Here is a 12,705-nt window from a genome sequence, read left to right as displayed (position 1 = left end):
TGAAGACGATTAGTGAGCTAACTTGGCCAGGCTCTGACATGTGCCCCACCAAGTGACAAAGCCAGGTTGAGCTTAACAGGAATTTAACTAGGTTGGGACGTTTCACAACACATGATTACCAGGAACAGTCCCGCGAAGTTAGCTGGTTAATTCACACGGAATCGGCAATGTGAAAGGGGCTAAATGAGTAACAGGGATACTCAGCAAGGAACCCACATGAACATGTTTTTCAGGTCCTGTGAATATGTGAGATCTCTGACAGATAATAGGCGGAGCAAGCATTGGTGGAAGGATGTGGAGATCCTGGTGAAAAGGGAGCCCTGACATGTGCTTTTTGCAGGAAGCAACCCAGCAAAGCAATCTTGCTTGTTGCTACTGCCAGATCAGAAAAGGAAACAGGTTCAGAATAAATACAGTACAGATTGGTGGTGCTGACAGAAGAGAAAGGTGCAAAGAACACAGGACTCTGCTCAGAAGGTGAAGGACTGGGGAGGTACAGTGCTGTGAAGCTGAGTGACGTTAATAATTTCTCAATTGTGTGTTTTTTGATGACGTTTGAGATCAGTACTCAGAGTTAATGCAAAAGATATAACTCTGAGTCAGATTTCATTCGTTATTGGTGAGATAAATGTGTACACTTATCCAGTAAGAAACTGCATGGCTCTTAGTTACGTGGTGTTCTGAGATGACCTGATGACATTGACTGATTACTGCTGATTGTATTTTGTACAAGGTTCATGAACGGAGTGGCAAATTAATTTTCTGCAGCTACTGGGTCTTGCTAGCAGATGGAGGGCTTTGAATGATCAGATTTCAAGCCTAGGATCTTTCTGGGAAGGAATGCCACCTAAATTTATCTCTTTTCAGAAGGATTGGTGGGACTGAAATGCTACAGTGAGAAGGAATGATGGTTGAGGACAATTGTGAAGGTTGTAAGCTACAAGGGGAAGGTGGGCAGTGTGCAATGAATGTACCCAGCACTACGATTAATTGTGGGATGGGAGAGACCAGGTTGGTGGTCATGGAGAATAAGCTAGGATTTCAATTGATAGTTGAGGGTGGTGGGGCGGGAGGGGGGGGGGGTTGGGGTGGTGGAAGAAAGGTGAGGCAGAGATGAGGGAGAGGGACATGTGAGGAGCAGAGGTGAGGGATTGAGGAAAAGTTAAATGTGACCCTTCAAAATAGGGAAGTAATTATAAGCAGGTGCCCCCGCCAATCACCACATTTTTGGATAGACAGCGACACATCAGGGGTCGCAAGCCTAGAGAGTGCTGCTTCTCAACACCTCCCCCCCCCCCCCCCCCCCACTGCTTGTCTCAAGGTGCTAGTATGGATTCCTCTGTGCATCTCCATGCCAGGTGCTTGGAGGACTCCAGAAATTAGGCAGAAACCAATGTTCCACTGCATTCAATTTGAATAGTGTGGCACAGAGTGAGACACTGCAATACACAATCCAATGTCTGGAGATGGATTGTGAATTTGACAAGATTTGGCAGTAAGAGCAGAAGGATGTGCTGGGTGGATGTTGAAGGCCCTGCAAGAAACTCAAAGATGTGCACTGTGTCTGAGGTGGCAATGGGGCAACATCACCTTGTCACTATTCAGATAATAACTTTAACAGACCAGATGACTGATACTGATATTGACTTCATCAAAGCATATTGTAAGGGCATGGCCCCAGCACCACATGTAACCTCTGTTTCACATAATCTCTTCGTTATTCACAGCTTAAGCAGTACAAACATTGACACTTTTTAAAAATGATTTCCATTAAATATCAAAGCAACGGACTTGGCACTTGTGTTAAGGTTCATGATTTTGGAGGACCTTCTGACCACATGTGTGTTCTTGAAAATTTATTGAAAATGGAGTTGGATGCCTGGAGAATGGACAGCCAAAGGGAAAGCAAATGGTTTAGGAGGAACAAAAATACAGGTCAGCTGCATCCTGGTGTTTGGCAGTCACTATGGTACCTCGGGTACACACAACACTGACACGGGGTCCTAAAGAAGAGCAGGGAAGTCATTCTGATTATTGTGACAAATAATTATTCTCCACTCAATGTTACATGAAGGAAATGGTACAACTTCATTTGCCCTTATTTTTCCTTTCTTCTTTGGCTTGGCTTCGCGGACGAAGATTTATGGAGGGGTAAATGTCCACGTCAGCTGCAGGCTCGTTTGTGGCTGACAAGTCCGATGCGGGACAGGCAGACACGGTTGCAGCAGTTGCAGGGGAAAATTGGTGGGTTGGGGTTGGGTGTTGGGTTTTTCCTCCTTTGTCTTTTGTCAGTGAAGTGGGTTCTGTGGTCTTCTTCAAAGGAGGTTGCTGCCCGCCGAACTGTGAGGTGCCAAGATGCACGGTTGGAGGCGATATCAGCCCTTCATTCAGTGATACAGTATTACAGTACTTCTAGTTACACACTATTTTCAAGTTCTAAATAAATCACTATCCAGAATGACTTCAAGCCCCTGTGATCCCCACCAGTCCTGGAAATTCCCCATTATAACTGTGTGCTCCTTCTCCAAGATTACAGGGACAGGATCATAACCCTGGTAAATGGGCAGGCACTCAGTCCAGGCAGATCCTTCAACTGCCAGCTGCATATAGAGGGTTATGGATGTGAGGTGGGAAGGATTAGATTATTGTGGAGTATTTTACATAGGTCAGGATGACACCGTGGGAAGAAAGGCCTGTACTGTGCTGTAATGTTCAATGTACTATTGTTCCACCAACAAGTGATAGAAACTGGATTTTTTGTTTTAGAAAGTTTGACCAAAGTACAAATACTGCCAAGCTTTTCCTGTTCTTCATAATACAGCTCAGAACTGTTGCATTGATGGGATACACAAATGTGCTAGAGAAACTCAGCAATCATGCAATAGGAAGTAAAAGGTAACCAACGTTTCAGGCCTGGACCTTACAGAAACAAGAATAAACAGGTAGATGCCTGAATAAAAAGGTGGGAGGAGGGAGGAAGGTCAAGGGGGAGGTCCTAACAGGCAAGATACGTGGGAGGGTAGAAGAGAAAGAAACTAAGAAATGATAGGGGAAGAGAAAAGAGGGCTAAGAAGGGTAGTTCTCTGATAGGAGAAGGAAGGGAAGGAGGTAGGAAGCGGGAAGACAGAGAGATCGGGGGAGCGAGTTAATGGAAATGGGAGAAGTCATTGGTGGTTCAGAATTCTCATCTTAGGTTATGCTGTGAGGAAGGAAAAGGTTAGATTGTTGTGGAGCAGGTTTATATAGGTTGACACAACATAGTGGTGTGAAGGGCCTGTACTCTCCTATACTGTTCTATGTATAGGCATGACATTGCATATACCCGCCTAAGAGAGGAAACAGGACTTCACCCTTCAAAAAGCACCCCCTGCAATACTCTGGGGCAGTCAATTAAGATCCTGCACTCCATCACCAGCTCCAGCCGATGAATAAAATTGACAGAATCAAAGCGTGTGCAACGTGACTGCCTTGCATAAAAGACCATGATTCATTCAAAGGGTCTTTATAAAAACAAACCATGTGGTTGAAAGTAGCACATCTGTGAAACAAAATAATATTTGGCAATGGGGGAAAATGAGGACAAAAGTCAAATGTGCTGCTCTCCCAAGGCCTTTCCCCTATTGATGCTACACTAATTGTCTTTATACTTTTGGCATTGAGTACATTTATTGTTCCCCTTCCTTTATATATTTGTTACAATACTGTAAGTAAAATAGCACTTACTGCAATAGAATTACCCACTAGCCAGCTGTGTAGTGATCCTAAAATAACAACTGGATGTTGTTTCCTGAGGTATGATTACAAATAAAAACGATCGTGTGTTCAGTGGGAAGGAAAAAAGGCAAACAATAAGGAGAGAACAGAAGCACAAGAGAATACACAACACCAAGGCTTGGTGTGACTGAATCCAGGATGAGGAATATGGGAACTTCAATAGTTCTAAGTTCCCTTCCATCTCCCACACTACCCTGACGTGGAAATATTTTGAGTGAATGAGAAAAAGCTGAAGGGACTTTATGAGGGAAGGCAGCATCCGTGGAGAGTAATGGACAGTCAATGTTTTGGTTCAGGTCCCTTTGTTGAGATTAAAGTGGGAAGGGGTGGTGATAAGATACTGGGCAAATGAAGGTGGGAGAGGCAAAGAAACAGGTAGGGGAAAAGATCATTGTGGGGAAGAGGTAGGAGAAAAGTAGAACAGGAACAGGTAAAGGAGAGATAGAAACAGTGAAACCAGATCAAGGTGGGATGATCCAAATATGGAACCCCTCAAAATCATGCCACTGAATTCTAGGCCATCCAGGTATATATAGTGGTGGAATATATATACCAACGAGCCTGCAGCTGACGTGGACATTTACCCCCTCCATAAATCTTCGTCCGCGAAGCCAAGCCAAAGAAGGAGAATATATATATGGTGGAATAGAATATTGTGTTCCTCCAGTTTACATCTGATCTCACCCTGATAATAGGTGAGGCCATGGTCAGACATGTTTGCATGGGAATGGTGAAAGGAATTAAAATGGAGTCACCAGGAGTTCCAGTTTGTGCACAAAGACAGAGACCTGGTGCTTACAAAACAGTTGCCTGATGAGTGTTGCCATTCCTTCATTATTACAGCCTCTGAATCCTGGAGCTTCCTGTGCCTCACAGATGGTAGTAATTCAAGATGTGACTTAGCCTCAGCTTCTCACGGGTATCAGTGATGAACAAGAGATGCTGGTCCTACCAGTTATGCTCCAACACCATGAATAATTTCCTGAATCCTATCTCTACAGCAGTTATTTGCATTTGGATCCATCCTTGGAAGGTAGAGTGAGCAGATTCAGTAAGATGGACTATGAGAAATTAGATCAGAGTCTTTTGTCCAGAGTCGAGGAATTGAGACTGAGAGGAAATAGGTTTAAGGTGAAAGTGGGGAGTGTTTTAACAGGGAGTAACATTTTTACAAAGAGGGTGTTGGGACAAGCTGCCAGAGGAGGACGTCGATGCAGCTACTACTGCAATGTTTAAGAAATGTTTGGATAATTACATTTTACATGGATAGGATAGGTTTTAAACAAGAATGTCTGGAGACACTGATTGTTGTTTAAAACACAAAAATGCTGGAGAAACTCAACAGGTCACTCAGCGCTCTTTGTGAAGCAAAGATATGTAACCAACGTTTCAGGCCTGAGTCCTTCATCAAGGTATAAGAAAAAAGGAGGAAGGCGTTGGAATAAAATAGTGGGGGAAGGGCAGGGGGAGGAGCATAGGCAAGATGTCATAGGTGGATATGGGTGGGAGAGCATGAGTAAAAAGTTGAGAAGTGAAATGAGGAGGAGATAGCTCTCTGAATGGAGATGGAAGTGGTGGGGAGCTGGAGGAAAGGAGACAGAGGGATAGGGAAAGAGAGAGAGACAGAATAGGATAGGTTTAGCGGGATACATGCTAAATGCAAACAGATTGGACTAAAGTGAGTAGGAGATTTTGGTCAATGTGAGCAAGTTGGGCCGAAGGGCCTGTTTCCACGCTCTATGACTGTGACTCTCAATGTTTAAGTGCTTTTCTCAAATTTGCCAATGCTGGCAGCAAAGGTAAGACCACTTTGGGGAAGGAGAGGCCGGTCTTCTTGTGCCATTCCCCTGAGATTTCGAAGAGCAAGGTTCAGACCAGAAAGAAACCCTTCACCAAAAATAGGAAGAGGGAAGTGGAATTGCATGTGAATAAGCAGAGCCTTTGTGTTGTAAATATGCAGAACAGTCCTTATTCCAAACCTACTCTGCCATCCATCACCAATCCTTTATCCACCTGCCCATCAAGCTCCCAATGGCTCGATCGCAGTTCCTCGCACCAATCACCCTCCCATCCAGCGCCTGATGGCTGATCCTCACCCCGACCGCTCAACGAGCTCCCAACGCTGATCTTCACCCAGATTGCCCACCCATCCAGCACTCGATGGTTGATCCTCACCCCGGCTGCCCATTCATCCAGCACTTGACAGCTGATCCTCACCCCGACCGCCTATTGAGTTCCCGATGGCTTATTCTCACCCCAGCTGCCCGCCCACTGAGCTCTCAACGGCCCGATCACAGTTCCTTGCCATGGCCACCCGCCTATTGAGCTCCTGATGGCTGATTCTCACTCCGGCTGCCCACCCAATGAGCTTCCGATGGGCTAATCACGGATCTTCATCCCAGGCACCCACCCATCGAGCTACCGATGGCCTGAAGACAATGTAGTTACAGTTAAGATGTAAATTCACCCTTTCATATTGTAAATAAAATAGTTTACGAAAAGTTTTATCTGCGAAATACATACACTTGTATGCAGTTGTTGTTTGAAATTTGTGGTTGACCTAATACAAAGAAAGAGGCGTGTGTTCACTGTTTGTATGTGGGGGACGGGTGGGGGGAGGGTGGGGCAGTGGGGGAGAGAGGAGAGGAGGGAGCTAGGGATGTGGCCTTGGGAGCCAAGGGAGCAGCAGCCAAAAAAAGTCTGGGAACCACTGCTCTAAACCTTTCCTATCCATGTACCTGTCTAAACATCTTTTAAACTTTGCAATTGTACCTGCCTCAATAACTTCCTCTAACACCTTGTTCCAAATACCCATCACTCTCTGTGTGTAATGGTTACCACATAAGACTCCTTTAAATATTTCTCCTCTCATTCAAAATCTATGCCCTCTAACTTTAGACTCCCCTACCATGAAAAAAAGTTATTAACATTCATCTTATCTACGCCCCTTATGATTTTATAAACCTCTGCAAGGTCACTCCTCAGCTTCTGCGCCAGGGAGAAAAGCCCCAGCCTATCCAAGCTGTCCAGTCCCAGTAACATCCTTGTGAATTTTTTGCACCCTTTTCCAACAAAGTAACATTCTTCCAATGGAAGGTGTCCAAAACTGCACAAAGTACTTCAAGCACCATCTCTTCAATGATATCTAACATAACGTCTCAATGTCCTGCCCAATGAAGGAAAGTGTGCCAGAAGCTTTCTTCACCACCCAATCCACCTCTTTTGACACTTTCATGGAACTTTACTCCTTTACCCTTTGGTCTCTCCATTGTACAATGCTCTTGACATCCCTGCCATTTACTGTATGGCTTTGCCTGATTTAACTTCCCAGAATGCAAAGCCTCGCATTTGTCTGGGGGGTTATAGGTCAATCTAAGGTAAATTCTACCTGCCGTTTTTTGACCCACTTTCCCAATTGATACAGATTCTGTTAAATAAGCTTCTTCGCTGCCCACTATACCACCAATTTTAGGGCTGGCAACTACATTTATCTTCAATCTATGTGACAAAATGAAACTATTAGAATGTTTCTTTCTGAGTTCGACAAGAAAATAAAGTCCTTTTCATTCAACGTGTGTTTGGCCAAGTCCAAAATATTAAAATATACTTAACAACACTGTTATTTTCTCTTATTTCCATTAGGAATCAAAGGTTTCTTCTGTAACTTCTCTGAAGATGACTTCCTTTATTTTGGAGGATTCCTCCATCAACACAAGCTATTATGATGAAGAATATAACTACACTGATATTGACCTTGCTCCCTTCATTCCCTGTGCAAAGGAGGAAGTCAAAGCCTTTGGGAAGATATTCCTCCCAGTCCTGTACATTACAGTGTTTGTTTTCGGAATATTGGGCAACAGCTTTCTTGTCCTCATAATCGTTAAGTATCTCAAGTTAAAAACCATGACCGACATATACCTGCTGAATTTAGCAATTTCTGACCTTTTATTTGTTGTATCCCTTCCCTTTTGGGCCACTTATTTGACCTCCGAGTGGATCTTTGGAGATGCCATGTGTAAAATAATAAGTGCCGTCTATACTGTGAATTTTTACAGTAGTATCTTCTTCATAACGTGCATGAGTATGGACATGTATCTTCAAATCATCCACACAGTTTCTATGAAGAACCATAGGACAATCTGCAAGAGCATTATCATCAGTACTGCTGTCTGGACTCTAGCAATGATGGTTACAATCCCTGAATTCATCTTCAGCCAGTCCAGGAAAGTCGGTGATAGGTATACCTGCCTCAGTCACTATGGCAGTGATCAACTAGTATTCTGGAAAACAACAATCCAACTCCAGGTCAACATCATTGCATTTATCATTCCATTTTTAGCCATGATTTTCTTTTATACTCGGATTGCATCTGTCCTCCTCAAGTCCAGATCCTTTAGCAAGGACAAAGCCTTGAAACTGGTCATCATGTTGGTCACAGTGTTCTTTGTGTTGTGGTTCCCTTACAACATTGTCCTTTTCTTGCATTCCCTGGAAGATCTTGGAGTGATTGGCAGCTGTGAGGTGAGCAAGAGGCTGGATTATGCTTTGCAAGTGACAGAGTCCATTGCGTTAACCCATTGCTGCTTCAATCCACTTCTCTATGCTTTTGTGAATGAAAGGTTTAGGAGACACCTGCAAAATATTCTGATGAAGATTGTCAAGAAGACTGGCTGTTACAAGGACCTGGGAATCATCGTCGCCACTGCTCCAGAGCAAAGTGAAGTCAGCAAGCAGCAATATTGCGTGTGCTCTGATGTGGAGATGACCATGGTGTAGACACGATGTTGAGAAGATATCAGTTTTACTATCTCAGCATTATGTGGAATTGGATCTTTCAAAGATACTTTAACATACCAACATGGACAGAGCTCTTGTGAACTAACCAAACCAACTCCCCTCTCAAACACATCTTAGCTAAAGGGAATAACAGCATTTACTCAAAATTCAAGATTCTTTCATTGTCATGTAATAAAACAGGTGAAATTAACTTTAGTCTGTGTAAGGCCAGGATTCGAATCCCACGCCTTATGGCTGGAGTTTGCACGTTCTCCCCGTGTCTGCATGGGTTTTCCCAGGGGCTTCGATTTCCTCCTACCTTTTAAAATGTACTGGGGGTTTTAGGTTAATTGGGCAGCATGGGCTCATGGGCCAAAAGAGCCTGTATATCTAAATTTAAAAATAAAAGAGAAGCAAAAGAGAGTCACCCCAGGGTCACTGAATGTCCATGGAGTTGCCTCCAGTGCTCCCTCTGACTTCTGCTCAGCATCCATTTCTGAAACACCTACTCCATTATTGAGGAGAATGTCACATGCACAAATCTCTCCATATTGGATGGATGGCTCTCCACCCTCATCACTTGATTCATTTCCCACAATTTTCCATTCTTGGGTTTCCTTCTCCTGAATCCCAGTGAAAAATCAAATTGTTATGGAATAAAGGGAGATCATTCAGTCCATTAAGTCAATGATGGCAGCCAAATGGATTGATCCCATCACTCCAATCTCATGAACGCTGCAAGTCCAGCTGAGTTCCTCCAGCATTTCTGTGTTTTTACTTTATTGTCATCCGCAAACTTCCCTTTACATTGAACGCTGAGAATCCACGTGGATTTATAAAAGGGAAATCCAATTTGATAAATCTGTTGGGATTTTTAAGTGGTAACTATCAGATAGATAAATGGGAGCCATATTATTTCATCTGTGGTCTCTTGTCCTGAGAATCTACCCTGTCATGTTCCCTTTGATCTTGTTATATTAAAATGATCACCCCTCATTCTTATAAACTCTGAATTCCACACTAGTTTTGTCTTTCCTCGATTGTTCTGCCAATATTATCATGTCACTTTGACCCTGTTTCAACAGGTGCTGAAATGTAAAGATCAATTACAGTACATTTCCAATTATCTGAAGACTACTTTTCAAAAATTCTCAGTTATTCGCAAAATATTTCAGCGGCAACATGGCATCACAAATTGAAAAAAGTTTATTTTTTAACCTGCCTTGCTCAAGTGGGACTCTGATGCACTGTCAGTGTCATTTTGAATCCAACGGTTGTTGCTGCATTTATCTTATTTTTATCTATTTGTAAGCAGAGATCATGTTTTTTTGGTAAGAATTAAACTTTATTTCATGCCTGAACAACCTTCTCTTGTTCTTTGTTGTTTTAACCACTGATACAAGTGTGCTGATGCTGCGGGACTGGGATCAGAGGAGGGACCTCTGATTCCCGGGTAGGCTTGGCAACGACGGTGGCGAGATGTCAGGGATCAGAGCAGGGACGTCGGACTCCCAGGCAGGCTCAACGATGACGATGGGGAAGTGTCGGGGATTGGAGCAGGGAACCTTGGGCTCCTGGGCAGGTTTGGCGATGCCGGTGAGGAGGTGTCGAGGAAACAACCAGGGACCTCATGCTCCCAGGCAGGTTCGATGATGGTGATGGGGAAGTGTCAGGATTGGAGCAGGGAACCTCGGGATTCCGGACAGGTTTGGTGATGCCGGTGGGGAGGTGTCGAGGAAACAACCAGGGACCTCATGCTCCCAGGCAGGTTCGATGATGGTGATGGGGAGGTGTCAGGATTGGAGCAAGGAACCTCGGGATTCCGGACAGGTTTGGCGATGCCGGTGGGGAGGTGTCGAGGAAAGAACCAGGGACCTCAGGCCCCCGGGCAGGTTTGAGGAGGTATCGGATTGGCGACAGCCAATACAAATATTCTGCTGCTTAAAGCCATTTCTCAGATATTCAGAAAATCCAGTTAACTGATACACGTCTAGTCCTGAGTGTTTCGGATAATTGGAAACATATTGTATTAACAACGAATAAACTCTACAAATGGCCAATGTTTTTCTTAATAATACATGTACAGTGGAGTTCACAAACAAGGATAGCATTTGTTGTTCACCCCCAACTCCTTACTGGGCTATAGTGAGCCTTCTTCTTGAGCTACTGGGGCACACAACTGGATCGAAAGGCAAATAAGAGTCGATGGCATCCAGATGGTTACAATCACTGATACTATTGAATTCCATATTTATTTAACCTTGAATTTAGATGCCTAGCAAGCTGGAATGGGATTTGATCACAACATCCAGAGCAGGGGTTCAAGCATTTAGATATCACAAACTATGTGACACATATCTACATTTTGACCCATTTTATGTGTCAAGTGTATTTTAAATATCTCTCTTTAGCTTGGCTTTGCGGACGAAGATTTATGGAGGGGAAATGTCCACGTCAGCTGCAAGCTCGTTGTGGCTGACAAGTCCAATGCGGGACAGGCAGACACGGTTGCAGTGGTTGCAGGGGAAAATTGGTTGGTTGGGGTTGGGTGTTGGGTTTTTCCTCCTTTGCCTTTTGTCAGTGAGGTGGGCTCTGCGGTCTTCTTCAAAGGAGGTTGCTGCCCGCCGAACTGTGAGGCGCCAAGATGCACGGTTTGAGGCGATATCAGCCCACTGGCGGTGGTCAATGTGGCAGGCACCAAGAGATTTCTTTAGGCAGTCCTTGTACCTCTTCTTTGGTGCACCTCTGTCTCGGTGGCCAGTGGAGAGCTCGCCATATAACACGATCTTGGGAAGGCGACGGACCTCCATTCTGGAGACGTGAGCTACCCAGTGCAGTTTGATCTTCAGCAGCGTGGATTCAATGCTGCCGACCTCTGCCATCTCGAGTACTTCAATGTTGGAGATGAAGTCGCTCCAATGAATGTTGAGGATGGAGCGGAGACAACGCTGGTGGAAGCGTTCTAGGAGCTGTAGGTGATGCTGGTAGAGGACCCATGATTCGGAGCCGAACAGGAGTGTGGGTATGACAACGGCTCTGTATACGCGTATCTTTCTGAGGTTTTTCAGTTGGTTGTTTTTCCAGACACTTTTGTGTATTCTTCCAAAGGCGCTATTTGCCTTGGTGAGTCTGTTGTCTATCTCGTTGTCGATCCTTGCATCTGATGAAATGGTGCAGCCGAGATAGGTAAACTGGTTGACCGTTTTGAGTTTTGTGTGCCCGATGGAGATGTGGGGGGGGGGTCTGGTAGTCATGGTGGGGAGCTGGCTGATGGAGGACCTCAGTTTTCTTCAGGCTAACTTCCAGGCCAAACATTTAGGCAGTTTCCGCAAAACAGGACATCAAGCGCTGAAGAGCTGGCTCTGAATGGGCAACTAAAGCGGCATCGTCTGCAAAGAGTAGTTCACGGACAAGTTGCTCTTGTGGCTTGGTGTGAGCTTGCAGGCACCTCAGATTGAAGAGACTGCCATCCGTGCGGTACCGGATGTAAAAAGACCTCATTGTTGAGGTCTTTCATGGCTTGTTTCAGTATCATGCTGAAGAAGATTGAAAAGAGGGTTGGTGCGAGAACGCAGCCTTGCTTCACGCCATTGTTAATGGAGAAGGGTTCAGAGAGCTCATTGCTGTATCTGACCCGATAATATATAGATAAAATATTCATACTGAATATGTGTGAACGTATATGCTTTTACATTCTCTTCACCCAGATCTCAATAAATTTTTAAATATTTATATATATGTATATCCAACAGACTTGTCAAGTTTTCTGAGTTTGTCTTAGAACATATTAAACATTTGCAGCCTCTCCAACATTGTTAAAAATGCTTCTCCATTGATAAAGTTATCGAATTATACAGTGTGGAAACAGGCCCAACTTTCCCACGCTGACCAAAATGTTGCATCCACACCAGTCCACCTGCCTTCTTCTTTGCATTTTCTGTAATATATTATGGGAGCTCTGTCTGCAGATGTTGGGATCTGGTGAAATACATAAATGTGCTGAAGAAACTCAGCAGGTCATGCAGCATCCATAGAAAATAACAGATAACCAACATTTTGGGCCTGGGTCCTTCACATATAAGGAAAAACAGCCAGGCACCTGATAAAAAGGCGAGGAGGGGAGGGAGGAAGGGGCAAGTGAGAAGCGCAGGCTGT

General features: G+C 44.4%; 1 protein-coding gene across 2 annotated transcripts; it reads left to right on the top strand.

Moving 5' to 3' along the window:
* Positions 1 to 260: 260 nt before the first annotated feature.
* LOC138753898 (atypical chemokine receptor 2-like) lies at positions 261 to 9,914 on the top strand. Of its 2 annotated transcripts, none has more exons than XM_069917441.1 (2): positions 261 to 477; positions 7,417 to 9,914. In XM_069917441.1, exon 2 carries the CDS (start codon positions 7,450 to 7,452, stop codon positions 8,548 to 8,550), a length of 1,101 nt encoding a protein of 366 aa, XP_069773542.1. In that variant the 5' UTR covers positions 261 to 477; positions 7,417 to 7,449; the 3' UTR covers positions 8,551 to 9,914. The 2 variants fall into 2 exon arrangements, with proteins under 2 accessions (XP_069773542.1, XP_069773534.1); XM_069917433.1 differs by having other exon boundaries at positions 261 to 493.
* The last annotated feature ends 2,791 nt before the right edge of the window (positions 9,915 to 12,705 follow it).

This window comes from Narcine bancroftii, chromosome 1 (assembly GCF_036971445.1).
Source record: "Narcine bancroftii isolate sNarBan1 chromosome 1, sNarBan1.hap1, whole genome shotgun sequence".
Classification (NCBI taxonomy): domain Eukaryota; kingdom Metazoa; phylum Chordata; class Chondrichthyes; order Torpediniformes; family Narcinidae; genus Narcine; species Narcine bancroftii.
This window is presented reverse-complemented; position numbering and strand designations above follow the sequence as displayed.